General features: G+C 40.6%; 1 protein-coding gene across 1 annotated transcript in view; it reads right to left on the reverse strand.

The window, feature by feature from the left end:
• Positions 1-22,940, reverse strand: part of SLIT1 (slit guidance ligand 1) — a 222,594-nt gene that overhangs the window by 73,278 nt on the left and 126,376 nt on the right. The window contains exons 5-6 of the mRNA XM_069067079.1: positions 3,566-3,637; positions 2,979-3,050 (exon numbers count right to left, since the gene is read on the reverse strand). Coding sequence (XP_068923180.1) covers positions 2,979-3,050; positions 3,566-3,637 — 144 coding nt within the window. The remainder of the gene's footprint in view (positions 1-2,978; positions 3,051-3,565; positions 3,638-22,940) is intronic.

Genomic DNA, 22,940 nt, shown 5'->3' on the forward strand with positions numbered 1-22,940 from the left:
GGTGATGGATGAGGACTATTGATGAGGAAGGAATGCACATCTGCTCTGATGAGTGTGAAAGCCTTAGCAGTAGTACTTTGTCCATTCATCCCTCTGATCAATCCACCAATAATTACCTAGTGCTTGCTATAAGCCCAGCCCTGTGTTAGGCACTGCAGGGACTGGAATATGGAGGAAATGGCCTATTCCTTCAAGGAGTAGGTCCCGTGTCCGATGTGAAAAACCCAAATGAGCAGCTAGGTGGAACAGTGGATAGAGATTCAGCTCTGGGGTCAAGGAGACCTGAATTCAAATCCAGCCTTAGACACTTACTATGTGACCCTGGGCAAGTGACTTAATCTCTGTTTGCTCAGTTTCCACAGTTGCTAAATGAGGGTATTAATAGCACCTTTCACAAGGTTGTTGTGAGGATCAAATATTTATAATATTTATTAAGTGCCTGGGACATACTAGGCCTTTAATCATGTTTACTTCCTTTTCAATGGACAATAAATGCCAGAGGAGCTCATGGACTGACATTCCTATAACACTGAGTTTTTTAAAGCATTTTATATCTGTTATTTTGCCTGACCCTAATAACAACCGTGTACATGCTACAAGTACTATTTTCTCCATTTTACAGGTAAAGAAATAGAGCCTCACAAGTGAAGTGACTTGCTTAGGGTCACACAGTTAGCACATAAGTTAAGACTTGAACTAGAGTCTTCCATGCTCCAAGTCCAGAACTCTTCACTTTGGGAAAGAGACCAACGAGGCCTGAAGAGGCACATGGCAACATGGGAGATCACGGGGGGAAGAGATCGTGGGGGGATGGAGGAGGCAGTGGGACCTGAGCCAGGCCTCAAAGGAAGGAGAACATCTGGTGTGAGCAAAGGCACAGAATAAGCACCATCTAGGGACTCAACAGACTGGAGAATTCTTCCTGGGGAGCACAGAAACAGTGTGGTATAGTCAATAGAACACCAGGCTTGGTATGAGGAAGAACCAACTTCAAACTCTACCTTTGACCTAGTGAAGACCATGGGCAAATCCTTGAACCTCTCTAGGCTTCAGTTTATTCATGTGTCAATAAAGGTCAATTAAACCGTGAAATCCAGGTCAGCAGGATAAGAAATGATGAGATGAATTCCCTAGTCGCCATCCTCAAACAGAGGGATTCCCAGATGAAAAAGGAGGGGTTTGGGCTAGATCCTTTCTGGCTCTAAATCTATGAACTCAAGAAACCAGGTTGGGCAGATAAAATGGAACAAAGCAGAACTAATGTGCTCTAGGAGGAGGCTGGCAGAGATATAGGGTGGCCCCACTATTAGTTCAAGCTATTGAAGCTTAAAACTGCTGTAGGGGGCGGCTAGGTGGCACAGTGAATAGAGCACCAGCCCTGGAGTCAGGAGGACCTGAGTTCAAATCCGGCCTCAGATACTTAACACAAAAACTAGCCATGTGACCTTGGGCAAGTCACTTAACCCCAATTGCCCTCCAAAAAGCAAAAAAAAACAAAAACAAAAACACAAAACTGCTCTAAGACCTTTGCTATTATTTATAAATATATGTAATATATAAATTTACTATTTAAGCTATTGAAGTTTAAAACTGATCTAGGACCTTTGAGGAACTCTGTATAAGAGTCTATGAGATCTTTCTCTCAGTGAGAACACCTTGAAAGCACTCAAAGATGAAAGAAGATGCACGATTCAAGAAATCACCTCTGCATATGAAGTTATGACTGAAGAACAGGGCAAAAAGCAAGGCTCTGATAAGTCTATTTTCCCAGAGGGACATTTGTCCCAGATAGATTTTTGAAGGCTTTATTTCAATTTCATTCAATTAAAGAAATTTTAAGGATCCATTATGTGTGAGGAATGATTCTAGGTGCTAGGAATCAAAAGACAAAATGATATCAAGAGTCCTTGCCTTATAGGGTGGCTAGGTAGTACAATGAATAGAGCACCGGCCCTGGAGTCAGGAGGACCTGAGTTCAAATCCAGCCTCAGACACTTAACACTGACTAGCCATGTGACCTTGGGCAAGTCACTTAACCCCAATTACCCTGCCCCCTCCAAAAGGCAAAAAAACAAAAGCCAAACAAAAAACAAGAGTCCCTGCCCTCAAAGAGCTTAAATTCTACTTGGTGAACACAAAACATATACAGATAAATAAATGCAAAAATATAAAATAACTCAAAGAAATTGTAAGAGGGGACAAATGTTAACAATTGGGGGGGGGCCTGAGGAAAAACCTCATGTAGGAGGTGGCATGCAGGCTGTGTCCTGAAGGAAACTAGGGATTCTATGAAGCAGAGATGAGGAGGAGGAGCAGCAGATGGAATTGTCATAGACAAAGAACAGTATCTTTGTTCTTTTCCAGAGTTAGCCTGCTTAATTAATAGGCTTAAGCAACAGAGAGGAAAATTGGAAGTCATAATACCAATAGAATCTTTGCTATGTAATGTCAGACAAGTCACTAATTGTCTCTACAAATTGACTAACCCCAAATGTGTTAAAATAGTGGTCAAAGTCCTCAAACACAAAGTGTTATGAAAAGACTGCTTTTGTTTTGGGGCGGCCAGGTAGCATGGCGAGTAAGAGCACCGGCCCCAGAGTTGGGATGACCTGGGATCGAATCCGGGCTCAGACACTTAGCACCCACCCAGAAACACCTGGCCATGTAACCTTGATCAAGTTACTTAACCCCAATTGCTTAGGGGCAGCCAGGTGGCTCAGTGAGTAAGAGCACTGAACCCAGAGTCGGGATGACCTGGGATCGAATCTGGACTCTGATATTTAGCACCACACCCAGAAATAACTGGCCGTGTAAACTTGAGCAAGAAACTTAACCCCAATTGCTTTTAAAAAATAAATAAAAATTTTCAAAAAGACTGAATAATAAGTCTAATCTACCAGAGGCAATTAATGAGAAGGTTAAAACAGGGTCTTCCTTCTCCCCTTTATCCTTGCCTCATCAGTCCTAACAATACTTACAGCACCTCCAGGCCCCGCAGAGCTCGGAACGCCCCATCCTCAATGCAGCTTATCTGGTTCTTATCCAGCTGTCTGTAGAGCAAAGGAAGGAGAGTTTTAGACAGAGGAACAGATCATAGCCCTTTAAGGGAATCTGGTCACAGAAAGGGGAGGGAGATTATAGCATAGGATAGATTGGCACAGGCAGAGCAGAAAGGTAAAGAATCAATAATGTACTTGTGTAGAGGACTTTGGGGCAAAAGTAAGGGCAAAAAGGCCAAGAGATATTATCATTCAACACCCCAGCCTGCCAGTGGCTTGTGTTCAGTCATGTCCAGTCAAGCTCCCCAAAGCCCACTGGTCCTCATTAGCGTGCTAGGCTCCTTCTCTAAAAGAACAAGCTTTTGACCATGGAAGTCTACTGCACAGGCACACTTCCTAAAGGCATGCTTTGACTCCAGGTTACTGTCTTCAAGAATGACCCAGCAGGGAAGTCTGAATGGTAGTTATTGGGAACGCAGAGGGCTTTGGAAAGAGACAGGAGGAGAAAACCAGACCTATCATTTATCATTGCCCAGCTCTTCAAACTGATTTCAGTTGCAACTCACAGGTTTTTTAGGTCAGTGGCTCCACGGAATGCTTTCCTGGGGATGGCCTGAATGGCATTCTCACTCAGATCCCTGTGAAAATGAAAAAGAAGAAGGGAGAAAATGGTCAGAAGAGAGATTCTTTCAAATACTTCTCAAGACAGTCAAAATGGAAGGAGGAAAAGAAGAGAAGATAGACTCAGTGACTCACAGCTGAGCTTGAGAACTGGAAATTTGAAATGACCACATGCCTCCTCTCTTGAGAAAAGCCCCTCCCTCATTCACTCCTCTTGCTCCTCTGGTAGAGTCTTTCAGCTCATAGGAAATCATCAACCTGTCTCATGGAGGCAGAAGGTCCCCAAATGCACACTGAAGATGCCTGGATCCCTCTAATGCCTTACCAGGAACTCCAGTTTGAGGGAGAAAATCTGAGCCCACTCATTGATTGCTGTGAATTTGGGAGAAAACATCCACTCAGTTCTACTGATAGGAAACCAGCTTTTCATATTCTTTCTTAAGGATTCAAATAGAGGGTGAAGGGAAGGATTATAAACTTACCAAGACGTTGGACTTCTTTGTCTGACCAAAATCAAGCTGGGACATTTGTTTTTTAAGACTTTCTACCATCCCCTTTCTCCCCACTCTGTCACATTTTCTCAAAGAATATATACAACTCAGCCAGGGTGGTACCCGTACCAGCTGGTCTAGAATACCCTATGCTTGGGATGTCATTATCCATCCCTCCTGATTGCTTAATAATTATACTTAGCTGCTGCAAAGTAATTCCCATGAAGCCTGCCCTGTGGTTTGGAGGGCATAGCTAATCAGGGATTTAATTACTTCGCCATTAATTAATGTTGCTCTAAAAACCCTACCAGGCCATTTGCACCAGAAGGAACCCAGTGACTCCTGTGATACAAGCCAGGTCCCTGGTTCCCTTCTCTAGGTCTTGCCTCTGAGAGAATGATCATCACTCATGGAACCATCCCATCTGCTTCTCCCTTCCTCACTCTATCACCTATTACATCTCAATACTGTACTGTAGATCTCTGTATGATGAAACATACATGATAGCAACCAAAGGAACTTTCCTCTAGTCTTCCATTTTCTTTTGATTCAATTTTACTTTATTTTCAGTTCCAAATTTTCTCCCTCCCCCTCCTCCTCCCACGCTCATTGGGAAGGCAAGTAAAACAAGGCCCATTAAAAAGGCATATGGTCATGTAAAACAAATTCCCGAATTAGCCAGGTCTAAAAAAGGAGGGGGGAGGAGGATCCGCACTCTGAAGTCATTACTTCTCTCTCCAAGATGGAGAGCATGTTTCATCGTGGAGTCTTAAGGAATTTTAGTTGATAAGTGTTAATGAGTTCCCGAGTCTTTCTGAGTTGATTGTTCTTACAACAGTGTTTTTACTGTATAAATTGTTTTCCTGATTCTGCTTACTCTGCTCTGTATCAGTTCATGTAACCCTGTGATGTGGGTATTTATAGGTTGTCTTAGCCTTCCTTGATAGATGAGGGAATTAAGTCACAAAGAGATGAATTGACCACAGGTATCCATGACACAGAGCTAGCAAGTTCATAGGATCATACATCGAAGGCTGGAAGGAACCTTTGCCTTCATTGAAACCAATTCCTTCATTTTACAGAGGCCTCCAAGAGATGAAGTGATCTGACCATGGACATTGAACCACTGTTAGAGAAGGGATTTGAACCCAGGTCTTCCTGACCCCAAGTCAAGCGCCATAGCCACTCCACCCTTCTGCCTGCAAAAGTTCCACTGTTTATGTTAATATGTTTATGTTTATGAATAAACACATTCACTAGTTACTCCATATTAGTACTGTCCACATTCAATATGTCTCTGGTGAACTGTTATAACTCTTCACCAATGTCCGCTTACTGTCTTCCTGCTATTGTAGTTGTAGTTTAGAATGTAGAAATTAGCAGGCAATCTGTCCTCTAAATCCATTTGTTGTGTTGTGGGTTGGACGCTACAGAGGTCAGAGACCTCTAAGGTCTCTGACATATCAGAGCTTTTAATTATTTTATTATTCATTTAATTATTCTCCAATTTATTTAATTGTTTTATGGTTTATTTAATTATTTTATAATTCTTTGAGCCTTACTGCATATTTTGTTCATGTACAGCATGTCACTGAATTAGCATAACATAACCCAACTTGATATCTATCAACAAATGACAAGTTAATGACAGCTACAACCTTTAAGCTTAAATACTGTTAATATTATTATAATTACAGAAATAGTTTATCAATGCCTTACTCTGATATAGAAACTGGTATTGATATTGATAAATACACATTATACACTAAAAGTGCCTACTATGTACTAAGCTAGGTTCAGGGGATACAACAAAAAATGAAGAATCCATATTCTCAAGGAGGTTACTCTCTCCTGGGAGGGAGGGAGGGGGGGAGGAGAGAGAGAGAATACAAAATGGACAGTGTCACTGAGTCAGTATAGCATAATGAATTTCAAACTGGCCATCTACAAAGAATAAATCAAGGATGGATAAAATGAAGCCCAGTTCTTAACAAAACCAGGATTACACCAAAGGTTAATGGAATTATGAGCTGCCTACCGTATATAACTTTTATTATAACAACTAGGATAGGCTAGTTAATGCTATAAAGTTTGAATGGGCATGTCATTCTAATTTTTTTTATTTTCTTCCTTATGACAATGGTAGCCACAGCACCACTGATAGTTAAGGCAAGGTTACTAGCAATAATCTATTATATCCTTAAAGAAATTAATATATTATCAAAGGGTGAGCTATGATCATTAGTTGTATTGAAAGACCCAGATCCTGGGCTGACTCCATTAATTTTCTATGGGGAAAACACATACTACATGTCTTGAGTTCTGCTTTTCTGTTTGAGTTTCTGTTTTCCAGAAATGAACTAATTAGTTACTAACTTTTCCACAGGGAAAAATTTTTATGGTTACAGGAAAAATAAGTACCATTTCCCCTGAGCTCATGCTTTCCCCCTTTACAAAAATAACCTATCCAAAAAAAAAGGAAGAAAGAAAAAATACCCTATCCAAGGCCAGCTAACCATGATTTCATCTTTGTTTTTGTTTTATTTATTTTTAACATTCCTTTCTTTTTTAATTTTGATTTCCAAATTCTCTCTCTCTCCCACCTCCACCACCCACTAAAAAGGCAAGCAATATATCAATTATACATGTGAAATAATGCAAAACATTTCCATATTAGCCGTATTTTCCCCAAAAGCCAGAAAAATGAAGAAAATGAGAAAATTATACTTCAGTTTGCATTTAGAGTTCATCAGTTCTCTCTCTGGAGGTGGATAGCACATTTTCATGTCTTGGATCATTGTACTGATTAGAATAGTCAAGCCTTTCACAGCTGATCATTGTTACAACATTGCTATTACTGTGCATGATAATGTCCCGGTTCTTCTCACTTCCTTCTGTATCAGTTCATATAGGTTTTGCCAGGTTTTTCTGAAACCATGCCTCTCATCATTTCCCACAGCACACATATAGTACTCCATCACAATCATATGCTACAACTTGTTCTGCCATTCACTGATTGATGAGCATCCCCTTGATTTCCAATTCTTTGCCACCACAAAGATAACTACTATAAATATTTTTGCACACGTAGGTACTTTTCCTTTTTTCTTGATCTCTTTCATATACAGACCGAGTAGGAAGGTGTTGCTGGATCAAAGGGCATGCAGAGAACTGTATAACCCTTTGAACATAGTTCCAGATTGTTCTCCAGGAAGGTTGGACCATTTCACAACTCCACCAGCCGTGATGATTTCGTCTTGAAACAGTGCTAAAACTTTAAGCCCAAGCTTGTGCTAATACCTCACTGAATGGAAATTAGTGGGGGGGGGAGGGGGAGACAAAACAACAACGACTACTAGGTCATCACTTTCCCACGTAGCCCCAAGGGGGGATAAACACCTCTTTCTTGTGGGCTAAATATCTGAGTCACTCAGGACTTAATAGTGGTCCAAACAAATAGAGGCAGGTGTGGTTTCGGGTAAGAGGACAATGAGGGAGGAGAAGGGGGAAGAAACTGAAGCCAAAGTGGCCCTAGAGAGGAACAGAGAAAATTTATGGAGAAAGAATGAAAGAAAGAAGGTAATGAGTTCTCCTTCTGATCTCTGCTTCTAAGGAGAGAAGGCACTGGAATAAGCAAGCAAAAGTTAATTTCAGTGAAAGAAAATTTTCAGAAAGACCAGGTAACTGGGAATGTAGACTTGGGTATAGACTCTGGCACCCAAAAAAAGTTAGCATAAAACTTAAAAATTATAAGATGGTTTATCTCCTCAGGTCTGGCTGACATGGACATTTTAGCATCAGATTACACGTCATGTAGATTTTTATGAATTTGGACATTCCAATGTCTATGAAAATATGCTGAATCTTCCTTTCACAAAAATGAAGAGTTTGGCAAGTCATCACAATCAAACTTTTGTTAACTGTGGATCGAGTGCAAATTAAAATGGGAAGGAAATTGGGTTTTTAAAAGATTCTTACTGAACCTATCGCTTCACTATTTGGAACTTAAACGCATCACTGTCTTGTTACATGGACACTGCCTATCAGGTTTTTATACTTGTGATGGGTTTTTGGATGCATGCACCATGCACTACTGATAATTTGGGGACCAGATATTTAATATGGACATTTGTATCCAAATTTCTTTCCTAGTCTACCTCTTCTCTCCTCACTTTTTCTCTCTCCAGAAATGAGAAAGCAGAAGGGCAATGGGTATAAATGTTTTTTGTCATACTTTCTCCTTGAAGCTGACACTTAATAACTCTTCATAGATTTTATGTTGTGTTCATTTGGCTGAGTTGTTCTCTCTTTTTGACCTGAAGAAGAGTTCTAACTGTTCCAATCCCATTTCTTTCTGTCTGTCTCTCTCTCTGTCTCTGTCTCTCTCTCTCTGTCTCTCTCTCTGTCTCTCTCTGTCTCTCTGTCTCTGTCTCTCTCTGTGTCTCTGTCTGTCTCTGTCTCTCTCTCTCTCTGTCTCTCTCTGTCTCTGTCTCTCTCTCTCTCTGTCTCTGTCTCTGTCTCTCTGTCTCTCTCTCTCTCTGTCTCTGTCTCTCTCTGTCTCTCTCTCTCTGTCTGTCTCTCTCTCTGTCTCTGTCTCTCTCTGTCTCTGTCTCTGTCTCTCTCTGTCTCTGTCTCTGTCTCTCTCTCTCTCGACTTTTTCCCTCTGAGGAATTAGAGAGTCTTTTGCTCTTCCAAGGCACCTCTCTGCAAATGGGTTATTAGAGCCTGGAAATATTCTCTGTATTTCTCTGTCCAATATTCCTACAAGTTGCAGTCTCTGCTTCTCTCTCCAGTCTCCCATGTGTTTGTCTATTTCTTTTCCCTCTCATGAACACTAGCCCTTTGTATCAGCTTTCTGCTTATTTATTTCTGTATTTATGCTTTACTGCTGTTTGTGGTTCCATGTTAGAAACTGTTACAATGAAGCTCCATATGACTGAGCTAATTCTCATTCTAATAAACACTGATTCACATGCTTGCCTTTGAGCTGATATTCTCCGAAGGAATATTTTAATTCAGTAAGCTTATGGTCCTATTTTCAAAGATAGATCTGCAAAAATGTCAGCAATTGGGTGCAATTTGCTAAGCTATGCTATTGCCAAAGTCAAAAGATTCCAAGTCCATGAGACTCATAGAATATATATATAATGAGTATGTGTCCATGTATGCCAACGTGTAGGCAATGCCTTAGCTGGGCTTACCCCTGGTTGCTCTTTCTGTGGGTGTACTAATGATGTATTTGCTTCTATAAATTGGAAAACAAAGTCGAATGCTGGATTATAATCCTGAAACTAGGGGGAAAAAACCACGGCTGGAAATATGTATTAAGTCCCACCACATATGTCAATGAAACAGTCAGTTCTGGGATTTAAAAGTCCCTGAGGATCTTGGACTAGGAGAATTTAGAAATAAGCATCTGTTCTGTGTTCTTCCATAATATCTAAGCTTTGTACTTGGTTCTTGACCCAAAGCCACGGGTGGGTTCTCTCCCTAGCTTTCTCCCTATCCCTGCTCAGACTCTGCAGATGAAGAATCAAAGAACCTCATACTGCAAGGGACTGGGAATCCTCTCTACAACGTGCCTAACAAGGGGAGACAGTGTCCCTGGAAGTTTGGCTATTTTACATATGATGACCTCAAAGTTAATTTATTTGTGGATTGAGTGTAATCAATGTCAGATATTATTATTGTGATTGTTTCGTTTTCCCCCTTCCCTTTGTTGACAAAGTATTTCTGTAGTTATTATTGTTAGTATTATTATTATTATTACTAGGTATTCTCCAGTCAACTGAGCATAGGTGGTAACAAGCAGCATTAAATCAAAGCATGGCTGTGCCTCTACAGGTACCACATCAGAGATAATGGACAAGAGACCATGCGGTATCACCTTTGAGAACTCAAGGAAATGAGTACAGAACAGAAAATACTCCCTCAGAAATAACACAGATCAAAAGAACTAGGGAATGAAATGAAAATGTTAAATTGGGAGTAATGGTTATATGATGTTTAAGGAAAAGTTATTGGCACCATCATAAAGTGGAATTGTGGCAGTAAGATGTCATCTGTGGCAATTTTGTAGTCCATAAAAACCTGTCTACATTGTGTCTGGAATATGAATTAGGATCAACTTTGTGATTTCTTTCCCAGAAACTTGAAAGCTCATCAGATGACACCTGGACCTTTGGGGAATTGACATGTCATCGACTCACTGGAGGAACCACCATGCAAACTTCATAGTTTTATGTTCTTCTCTCTCTCTTCTATACTTGTATAAGTCTGCCATTCTATTGTTTTCATTTGAGTACTATTTATGTGTCCTTGACATCTAGTTTGTTCAAACTGTTACATGGATTCAATGACAATGTACTTGAACAAAATGTGCAGTTGGGAACACAGAATCCCAGAATTATAAAACATGCAAGTGACCTCAGAGGTGGCTACCTGGTCCAGCCTGTACTGTGGATACAGAGGATAGATCGCCTACTGACCTATGGATGAAAAAAATTAGAGCCCAGCTGAAATGGACATAGAGCTAGGGTAGTGAACCAACCTCCTAATGGATGTAAACAGATATATCTTGTGATGATTATAAACAGTGCAACTTAGAGGCGGTGTGGTAGAACTTATAGAGTTCTGGATTGGGAATATGAAAGACCTGCTCTGCTGTTCAGTAGTTGTGTGGCCACAGGCAAGTCACTTTATCTTACTGAGCCTCAGTTGGCTCATCTGTAAAATGGGAATGATAAGACCTATAAGCACTTGGCTCATAAGATGTTGTGAAGCTTAAAAGAGATCATGCATGCAAAGAGCACTGTAAACAATAAAGTGCTACATACATGTCAGCTATCGTCATTCTCATCACTCTATGGAATGACAATAGAGTCCTCCGCGGTCCTGAGTGACAACAGAGGGCTCATCAGATGCTGCTCACAATCCGTGTTAGTTATCTTTCGATCCTGGGATTACACATTAGACAAGGCACCTGATAAGCAGTTACTCTAAATTACAGAAGGTCGAATCAGAGCTCGGAATCATAGTCAAGATGATGGATCATCAAAGGGAGGGTACCACAGGTCTGCTTACTGCAGCAATCATGAAAGATCAATAATAATAATAACAATGCTTCTGAGCAGCCCATCTGAATAGTCAAGCCATGGCAGGGGGTGTAAGGGAGCAATGAGAAGCATCCCTGTGAAGGTTGTAGTTGGACTTTCTGAAGCCCCCATTGTTTTCCTTCCCTTGAAAAGGGCAGCCCCCCAACCTGGTTGATTATATGACTATTTTTATCTTTTAGTTAATGTGAAAATATACTACATGAATGAACATTTTGGTAATCAAACTACCCAAGATTGGGTCAACATTAAAATAAATTAGACCAGCCACCCTCCCCCCCCCCATAACAAGATCATTCTGTAATTCCCAGGAACAACTTTTCAAAAATATTTTAAGTGTTACCTCCAAGCATGCCCCTCTTTCCTTTAATACTAATGGGCAAGGGGAAAGGGGAAAGTATTAAGTGTCTAGATTTGTCAGGCATTGTGCTAAGCACTTTACCACTATTATCTCATTTGATAAGTATTTCTGTTCCTTTAAAGGGTGGCTAAAAGCTGTCCATACTCATCTTCTGTCTATACTGCTGTTTAACCTGTGTATGACATAAAAGAAAACAAGGAATTGCAGACTGAATCTAGGAGAGATGTTTGGGAACCAAAGAACATGTCTGTGGTAGCCCCACTTTGGGCATGCAAGGAGGAGGGCATAAGGCACTGGAGGATAAGATGAGCAAACTTTTGAGAATAACTCTGAAATCTCTACAAATTTTAGGGTTCCGCATATTTTTTCCTCTCACTCTGATGTCTCCGTTGCTTATTTGACTTTTTTTCATAGTATCTCCTATGGATAGTTTTTTTCCCCAGGATCACCACACCAATTTACTCTTAAACCATAAAGCCCAATTTCCTACCATCTGGATTAGCCCCAAGGCATAATTTTGGTTATAAGTCACTCTGACCCAGATAACCTGGACTGTACAAAGCCTAAGATTGTCCTTGGCCAGAGCCAAGGTCTCTACTACCCCAACTCACTTTCCTATCCCTCACCTGGCCTTGAGGGATATAAAAACTTTTCCTCTAAGCCTTCCTCTTTCTGAGTACTTAGTTGCACTTGGGTTACTGGGATATATTCTGGGTAGATTTTATCAAGTGGAGTTCACCAGTGACATCAGTCATCAGGAGCCTCTCAGTGCAGCAAGAAGAGCAACTGTTTGAACTGCAGGTCCAGAGCCCCTGGTGATCTGTCCTTGGTGATAATAGATGACACCTGTAACTGTTAATGACTTCACTAAAAGTTATTACATTCCATGGCTATAAGCCTGCTGGGTTGTGACTTCCTACTTCTCTTAATTCAAACTCAAGTTCTGTTTGGCTCCTCCATCAGGTGAACACACATTCCTTTTGGATGATTTATCAGCACCCATAGTTTCAAAGACCCTCTCTATGTAGATGAGTCCCAAATCTGTTTCCATATCTCTCCAGAGCTCCAGGCCCACATCACCAACTAACTTTACAGGTATTTGTAACTCAATGTGTCCAAAACAAAATTCATTATCTTCCTCTTTAAAACTACCACTTCCTAAATTTCCCTATTTCTATTAAAATGGAACAAAAATAGAATAATCAACGATAAGGCAAGGACAGCTTTCTTTTCCTAATTCTATCACCATCACCTGGCACAGAACCTGGTGAACTGTAAGCCCTTCACAAATGCTTTTCAATGGACTCATTGGTTGTTTGGTTGGTTGAGAGTACCACCATTGTCCCTGTCTTCCAAGTTTGTCAAGATTCATTCTTGAGTCCTCCCTCTCCATCAGCTCCTGCATCTAAATTAGATGCTGTCTTGTCAGTTCTTTCTCTACACCGCCTACATTTGTCCCCTTCTCACCTTGCTCCCACACAGCCACCACCCCAGTTCAGACCCTCTTCACCTCTTGCTTACTGTTTCCTAATTGGTCTCTCTGCTTCCATTCTTTCCCTTCTCTATAACCTGTCCTCCAGACAGCTGCCAAAATAATATTCATAAAGATATGTCTGACTATTCTAAGGAATATCTCGTGATTCCTTATTGCCTCTAGGTCAAAATACAGATGTCTCAGCTCGGCAGTTCAAACACTTCACAGTCTGGCTCCAGCCCAGCTTTCTTGACTCATTACACATTCATTACTCCCCTTCATATCCTTGACGTTCCAGTCAAGTAGAACCCATAGTGCTCTATTTGCTATTCCCTGAATCCAGCATTCCATCTCTTACCACTATCCTGGCTTACCTACAAGGCACACCTTCTTCACCTTTGCTTCTTAGAATACTTGCCTCCTTCAAGTTTCATGTCACATGCCACTTCCAACAGAAAAATCTTTCCTTATCCTTTTTTGGTTAGTACTTTTTCCTCAAAATATATTTACTTATCCATGTAAATATTTTATTTCCCCAATAGAATATAACCCCCTTGACAGAATTTCCCCACTTCCCCCTCTCTCTCTAGTGTCTAACATAGCACATTTAGTAGACTCTTAATACAAACTTTGAGAATGGACTGGAATTGAATGGGCAAAATGTTATGGTCTACTGAAATGTTTGGGGGTCATGACTTTCTTAGTTCAACATGTTGGCTATCCCTCCCAAGTTCTGCATTATCATCATATTTGATAAACATGCCATCCATGCTTTTATCCAAGTTAAAGAAAAACACATTAGTGATCAGAGGACCAAGGAGAGATCCCTAGAGCAATCCATTAAATACTTGCCTCCAAATTGACATTAATGACTACTCTTTGCCAATGTCTCCTGAGGGCTGAAGAGATTAAATCATTTGCCCAAAGTCACAGAGAGAGCAAGAGTCAGAGGCAAAATTCAAACCCAAGTCTTCCTGATCCCATATCTAGTAATCCATCCACTCTGTATCAATCTGCCTTCTCAAACCCGAGTTATTCTGACACTTAATCTAGGGCCTTTTTCCATTATATTACACTTCTTATACAATACTCTAACATGTCAAGGATCTGTGACTTGGTCAGTGTCAATGGTTGGTCCACCAACATGGACCACAACCCCTTAGAAGTCTGCCACTGAGACCTTATTTGATTGAAAAATTCTTTAGTCTGCAATCAATCTAGTGATGAGGTTCTTCAAATTTAGAGTTTGTGCTTGGGAAACAGACATACATTCCCTCACCAGGTCATACTTAAAGCCTTTCCAACACTGACAGTCAATCAACAAACATTTATTAAGTGTCTACTATGTGCCAGGCACAATGCTAAATGGTAGGGATAATGTGTGTGTGTGTGTTGGGGGTGGGGAGGAGGGCTAACAACATGATGGCTGTTTTCAAATATAAGGGGTGAAGCAAGGATGCCAATTATCACCTTTATTGTTCAATTTTGTATTAGCAATATTAGCTATAACAACAATTTTGTATTAGAAATGTTACCTATAACATAGAGAAAGAAATGGAAGGAATTAGAATAGGCAATGTGAGAACAATCTATCACTGAAGATTATATGATGTTATACTTATAAAATCCTAGAGAATCAACTAAAAAACTACTTGAAATAATTGAGAATTTTAGCAAAGTTGTAGGATACAAAATAAACCCACATAAATCATCAGCACTTCTATATGTTACCATCAAAGTCCAGTAGCAAGAGATAGAGAAATTCCATTTAAAATAACTGTAGACAATATAGAATCATGGGGTCATAGATATTCAGCTAGAAGAGACCTGGGGGGCCCTCCAGCCCAGCCTTCTTACTTTACACTTGAGGAAACTGAGATTCCAAGTCCCGAAGTAACTTGATAAAAGTCACTGAGTAATAAGTGGCAGATTCAGGATTTAACTCCAGGTCCCCCGAATTAAAACCGAGCAGTCTTTAATTTTTTTCTTCCATTGAGCTGAAATTTGCCTTCCTTCTAACTTCCACTTCACTGTTCTTAGGATCGAGGGCAAAGATTGTGGGGTCAAGCAGAATTTCTATGACAGAAGTTAAAAATATCTGAAAACAACCATCACGTTGTTACCCTTCCTCCTCATTCCCGACACAGACACAGACACAGATACACACACACACACACACACACACACACACACACTTATTCTTATCTTCTTCAGGCATCAATTCATCAATAGAACCATCAAAACCTAAGGCATCATTTTTTCAAAGTACTTTCCCAGTGTATAGAATAAAATATCCTAAAAATATTTGGGACAGAATTTTTGTATAATAATACTAAGGTCTTCTGAACCTTGCCATCCTCCCTCTCTGCTTAAATAAAAGGATCAACAGACTTTGCCATTTCCCCATTCACGAAAATTAAACTGAAAACATCTGCTAAAGGCTTACACTTACACAGCAAAGTCTTGATAAAATTCAGTGAGGAGCCCATCTGTTCCAGACACACTCTCGTTTCTCACCAGTCTTATTGTGCTTTCTATCTCCTGGGCAGTTATTTTGGCTTCCAAATCCTTCAATTTTCCGTCTGTCGATGATTTCCTAAATGCTGCTTCTAACTTTTTACTCTCTTCTTGCATTCTTCCTTCCTTTCTGAACAAATCTAAGAAAACACCCTTCCATCTCTTAACTTTCCTTTTGTTTCCATTTTAATTGGCTGTCATTATCCTCTAATGACGTATTTTCCCCTTCCATCTTTTTGGTAAGCACTTAGATGTATAGAGGCAGAAGATATCACTGTACCTTTCTTATTCCAAATTTCTCTGCTTTCTCCTTTGATCTGTTATCTATGCAATTCCTTCTTTCCCCCCTGTTTATTCTGTCAATATTTTCCTATAGACATCATCTATATTCCATATGCTTATTCCCCCTTTACCTCACCTTGTTCCTAGTCCCTACCACCTTCTTGGAGGCTACTTCTAGGAATCCCCACTGATCAGATACATCTTAGAGGAATAGGGACTGCTCATCCTTTATCTGCTTTACTTTGCCTTTATATCTTCCTGATCTAAAAAGTCTTCATCCATCACCATGTCCTCTTCCCAATTTCCCCAACTTTCCTAAATTAACTGCTTGCCTTACTATATCTTTTATTTTATGGGATGACATGGGGGTCCCTTTTATTGGAAGAATATGTGATTTTGTCATCATGGGGGACTCTTGCTGTAGAAACTTCCTTCACCGATGCAAATTATAGTCCATATATTGTAGTAGATAAATCTTAAGGAGCTATCTGAGGCTTGTAGAGGTTGACTGACTTGCCAGAGATCACACAGTTAGTTAAGTGTTGGAGGTAGGATCTGAAGCCAGGTCTACCTGAGTCCAAGTCCAGCACTCTTTACATTACTCTTTAATGCCTCTTAAATACCATCTCTTCCCCCCCTCTCCCCCACCCCACCCAATGCTGTTGCCTTCTCCTCTCAATCAGTATTGATAGTTTCTCCTTTTCAACAGGTTTGTCCTATTTTGCTCTCCCTGTCTTTCCTTTTCTAAAAGAAAGGATCCAGCATTGATACATTTGAGCAGGGCTCCCTTCTGTGTGTGTAGCCCTGGGTGACCTTAAATAAATCAGCACAGCTTCTATTTATCTGCACACAGTGGAAGCTAAGCCTGCTTTAGTCCTTTAGGAATGCAATTTGTCTGCAGTGATTAGGGGTTAGGAGAATACTATTTGCTAAAGGTCTTGGGTTATTAGCTGCATATAGTGTTTACAGGTGCTTCTTTCAGCACAACCCATGCATCTAGCTGAAGCAGGAATTGTTGGTACCTTACACGTGTCTTTAAGGTACTGATCCCTATACTACCTTCTCCACTCTTCTTAAGATAAAGCAAAGCACTCTCAGACTACTGACCCCACTTCCAGCCCAGTCATCATCCAGGGGAGCAACCCTGGTGGAAATTCGACCTTTGCAACTGTCTACTGGTGCTACAACTCTTGCATTCTCAGCAGTCACAGCTACTGAAGACCCAGAAAAGAAATCCCCACCACCAAAGTCTTTAGCACTGTCAAATGGTTAAATGTCAGAAGCAGATTTAGTTTTGTCATGGGAAACATTACTTTGCCACTATCACTGCACCCTAAGGAACATGGGATTTTCCTTCAGACTTGCAGCTGAAACCTCTTATCTGTGTCATCTTTCCTTCATTAGAAAATGAGCCCCTTGAAAGCAGATGTTGTTTTCACCTTTCTGTTTGTATCCCCAGTGTTTAATAAATGTGTTTCTATTCATTCATTCCTTACCTCTAAATTCCCAGAAAATGACAAGGTATTTCATGGAGAGTACCAGACTAATATCAGTGAGATACAAATTGAGTGGGCATCAGCAAAAACCTCCTTCAACCTGTCCATAACCTTCATCCAAGTCATCAAACATCTGTCTAAAAGCCACCTGGGAGAGCAGATCTGAGGTCTGTTCCATCATACCAGTCTCTAATTAGAACTTTAGAGCTGATTTATTCTACAAGCTTACTTCTCCGACCCCATGGCTAGCAATTCTCAACTTTCTACTTGTCTGATCTTGCCTAGGTGGAAATCCTTCTTTATATTCATATTAAGAATAATAATTCCCAAGTGCATAGCTTCTTTCCCCCCTGTTTATTCTGTCAATATCTTCCTATAGGCATCGCCTACATTCCATATGCTTATTCCCTTTTAAAAATTAGCTCACATTGTTCCTAGTCACTATATATAACCCCTTAAAGGGTTGCAACAGCTCTATGAGGCTATGTATGCCAAGTATTATTATTCTCATTTTACAAATAAGAAAACTGAGTTGCAGAAAGGTTGTATGGCTCATCCAAGGTCAAATAGCTAGTAAGTATTAGAACTCAAAACCAAGCCTCTTCTGACTCCAAGTTCAGCATTCTTTCCACTATATCCTGCTGCCTCTCCAATATAGTCTCTAGACTCCTTGTCTGCCCCTCCCACTGTTCCATTCTAGCACACTCAACTTGCCTTTCTTCCTCAGTCTCTTCCTCTTATATGCCTTCTATGTGCTGGCCCTAACTGAAAGCTGGCTTTCCCCCTGAAAAGATCACATCTCTTGCCACCCTCCACAATGCTAGATAATTCTTCTATCTTTCTCCTTTATTTGCCAGGAGAAGTTGTGTACCCCTTGCTGTTCCTTCTCCTTCCAGATCTTCACCATCATTACCCCACAAACCTTTTCTCTTTTGAGATAATAACATATGATTATGCCACCCTGTCCAGATTCTTGCTTCTGCTATTCATTGACTTCTAGTTCATTCACTCTTTCCCCCAGTGACTTCAATAGCTGGTTCAGAATCTTCATCTCCACCATAACTCCTAGCCTCAAGCTTGGTGAATGAGACCAGCCAGAATCCAGGATTCTATTGATCCTTGCCTTGGTCATCATTCAGGACAAGGGAATGGTCATCTGCCATTCTACTCTTCCCTCTCTGCACAAGCCACCAGACCAGGCACAAAGACACCTCCTATGATCCCTCCCTCAACCTTGGCAGAAGTAATCTCTTCAAGAATGAAGCAAACCTTAAGCAAAGCTGAGCTGACTGGTAACTTGATGGTGGGTAACTCAAACATACCTCATCCTTATGTAACAAGCCAGGCCCCAAGATTCTACAACTCCTGCCTTAACCACCAGGCAAGGCCACAGACTGGTCTTCTAGTCTGATGTCAAGAGTGTCCACTCTACCTTTTCTACAAGAATTGATAACAAATTCTGTGAAAAGGCATGACAATGTCCTGACCAGTGGCTCTGGTAAGAGTCCCTAGGATTCTGGGTGTAGGCTGCCTATTTAGAAGCTCCCTTTCCTGGACACCACACCCTATTATACCTACCCTTGCCAGCTCCATACCTCCCATGTCTTGGTCTCTCTCTACCCTAGCTTTCCATTGGGCCCTCTAGAATCCCAATTCTATTGTGAAAAATCTGTCCTTCATATTATAGACATGTGCCCTGTGATCCAGAAAATATTCTGTATATATTTTGTATTCAAGTCCCAATGTACATGTTTTCCCACAATAAAAATGTAAGCTCCTGGGGGGAGAGACTGGTTAGTTTTTATCTTTGCATCCTGAGCCCCTAGCATCCTGCCTAGGACATATTAGTCACTTTATAAATAAATGTTTATTGCATTTAATTGAATTCAGCATTTTTATTATTGATCCTTATAATACTCTAGCCTCCCAGTTCACTGAACTCTTCAGTTCCTAGCACGTTTATCTCTACCATATTTTAGCAACTCACACAGTAGACCTCTTTATCACCCAGAGTCATAATAGATAATTCTGGTGCCTAGGTCAAGCCCAGTCACTCAGAGAGAAAAGGTAGAAGCTTCAAACTCATGGCAAGAGATACCACCCCACAGTTGGTAGACAGAAAGCCAAAAGAAAACCTAGGACACTGTGATGACACACCTAGGGAAGCCACTTCAGAAGTGAAATTTGGATTCAGTCAAAGGGCCACTTGAGGACCTAGAGGGCCACACGTGGCCTTGAGGCTGCAGGTTCCCTACACCTGTGTCCAGCTAAAGAAGAGATTTTCAGCCAAAATAATCTGTCTTCAAATATCTGAAGGCAGATGGGGGATTGGATTTGCTCTATTTGATCCTAGAGGGTAGGAATAAGGGGCGGAAGTGGGATTGGGAAAATTTTAGGCCTGATGTAAGTGAAAACTTCCTAACAATGAGAGCTGTCTAAAACCGGAATGGACCACCTTGGAAACTAAGGAGTTTTCCCTCCCTAGAAGTCTTCAGACAAAGGTTGGATGGCCATTTGTCAAGCACTGTCAAGTTTTTTCTAGTAAGGGCTCCTATATCTTAACTCCCATTTCTGAAATCCTCTGCTTCTATTACATGTGCCACACCATCCATCATACCAAACAGGGGATTACTGACCACTGCATAGTTGGGCATGAGAGTCAATCAACTTGTTCTCTCAGAAGCAAAAGGAGATTGACAAGGCAGGATGTAGGAGGGAATCAGTAAATGCTTGCCTTGTCTCAGAAGCAGATAGAATAAGGACTAGAAGAGATTAGTAATTAGAAAAAAAGTTTTTTAGACCTAATTGTGCAATAGGTAACACTTACACTGTTCTTTAAAATAGATAGATAATCTCATTCAATCTTCTACAAAAATCCTGTGAGATTATTGATTAGAGAATTGCAAATTAAAACAACTCTGAGGTCCCCCCTCACACCTATCAGACTGGCTAGTATGACAGAAAAGAAAAATGATAAATGTTGGAGAAAATTGGGACACCTAATGCATTATTGGTGGAACTGTGAACTGATCCAACCATTCTGGAGTGCCATTTGGAACTATGCCTAAAGGGCTACAAAACTGTGCATACCCTTTGATCCAGCCATACCACTACTAGGTCTGCGTCCCAAAGAGATCATAAAAAAGTAAAAAGGACCATCATGTTGAAGAATATTTATAGCAGTCCTTTTTGTGGTAGCAAAGATTTGGAAATTGAGGGGATGCTCATCAATGGGGAATGGCTGAACAAGTTGTGGTATATGAATATAATGCAATACTATTGTGCCATAAGAAATGGGGAGCAGGTGGATTTCAAAACACCTGGAAAGAACATGAACTGATGCAAAGTGAATTGAGCAGAACCAGGAGAACACTGTCACAGTAACAGCAACATTGTGCAATGATCAATTATGATTAACTTGACTCTTCTCAGAAATACAATGATCTAAGACAATTCCAAAGGACTCATGATGAAAAATGCTATCCACATCCAGAAAAAGAACTGGAGTCTGAATGCAGATCAAAGCAGACTATTTTCCATTTTTTGGTGATTTTCCCTTTTGTTCTGTTTCTTCTTTCACAATATGACTAATGAGCAAATATGTTTTACATGATTGCATATGATATTACCTATATCATATTGCTTGCTGTCTTGGGGAAAGCGGAGGGAAAGGAAGGTGGGAGAAAAATTTGGAAGTTAAAATCTTATTTTAAAAATGATGTTGAAAATTGTCTTTACATGTAATTGGAAAAAATAAAATACTATTTACATTAACAAAGAATAATATAAAAAATCCTGTGAGGTTAAGTGTTATTATTCACCCCATTTTTCAGATGAGGAAACTGAATCTGAGAAAAAGAAAGTTACTTGCCCAGGGTCACAAGCTAATAAGTTTTAGAGTAGGATTCAAATACAGGCTTTCCTGACTTCAAGTTCTGCATTCTATCCACTTTACCCATTTAGCAGGCCCAAAGCAACACTTAAAGCATACGGCCTGTTCTCTCATATCAAAAGCAATTTTTTGAGATGGTCCACAGGACAAAACACAGTTGCTGCCCTCTACAAGAGGTTTGGTTAAAGGACCTCTGAAAGTTTCTTTCAGCTCTGACTTCCTCTGAAGTCTTTGGCCCTGTGACCTTAGGCAGACACTCCCTCTCTTTAAGAATCAGTTTCTTCACCTATAAAATGAGCAGATTTCATAAGATGACTTCTGTGGTCCCTTCTCCATTTGACATTGTGTAATCCTCTGTAATAAAAGGTCTATTTATAAGTAGACTACAATAAACAACACGTGGTGTCATGAATCCATATTTGATGATAGGTTATATAGAGCAAGGTCTCCCAATGTTATTTTGGGAGAAATAACTTTTCATATTCCTAAAGCCTATACATACTTGGTGAGGGATGGAGAAGGAGGAAGGAGAGGGCTGATGACAAGGCTCCTGATGGGAGATAAACTCTTTTGGTAAACTCAGCCAACGATAACAGTCACCAGTTTAGGGATTCTCCCAGATGAGACTTCTAGCTTAAATTGTAGGATGAGGATGCCATATTTTAAAACTTGCCCAGCAGGAATACTAATAGCTTAGCAAATGGATTGTTCTTTTGAGATAAACACATAGACATGAACAACATGTAAAACCTTTCAAGAGGAAACCTTTTCTCAGCTGTGCTTGGCATACCAGTGACAGCATACAACCACCATTCCAAGAAGCACTGGAATTGCCTGAATCAAGTCCTAACAAGTGTGCTGGATATGGGGTTGGCCACAATATGAAAAAAGATACTGTGCTGACTTAACCTGGTGCCCTGGCTGGGGGCGACAGTGAATGCAGCCATGCCCACCTGGCAAGGCTTTGAGCAGAAGGCTGAATCATTACCTGTTGAATGAATGACAGTGTGAGTTGAGTTGGGCCGGTCAAGCTTTTGAGCCTTCTGAGAAATAGATGGCTCATAAATCTTTGAGTCTTCTGGAATAGTGTAATAGAATGACAGATAACCAGGACAATATAGTTGAACAGGCTCTTGGATCTAGAGTTAGAAAACCTGGGTCTGAATCTTGGCTTACTACTTAATACCTGTGACTTTGGCCAAGTCACTTCCCTTCTCTATACAATGAAAGGGTGGGATTAGATAGTTTCTACGCTTACTTCCTGATCTAGGATCCCATGATTCCTCAAGATTCATTCTCTAGAATGACTCAGGCAGTTGTTTACTCTTTACCCACTGGGTGGTGCTAAAAGGCTTCCCTGCCTAGGGACTCCTGGAAATACTTGGCTAATATGTACAGATTGCTCTTAGGATTTTTGCACCTAGTTAGTTTCTCCACTTGGTCGGCTGTTGACATCTAATCTTTATTTCACTTCCCTCCTCTATCCTCCCACACTCCTTAGTATGAAGTTTCCTCTCATCCCTTATACCCACTTGACATGGAAATCCACCAGGCACACCGCCTACTCATCATGTCAGTGTGTTCTAGGGGTGCTAAGCTGCCTCCTTATAGCCTAGCCACTCATTTATAAACAACACACTGCGTGAGGAAGGAAGGAAGGAAGGAAGGAAGGAAGGAAGGAAGGAAGGAAGGAAG

This window comes from Petaurus breviceps, unplaced genomic scaffold, assembly GCF_028583685.1.
Source record: "Petaurus breviceps papuanus isolate PSGF00001 unplaced genomic scaffold, PetGlider_PUasm1.0 90740, whole genome shotgun sequence".
Lineage (NCBI taxonomy): Eukaryota > Metazoa > Chordata > Mammalia > Diprotodontia > Petauridae > Petaurus > Petaurus breviceps.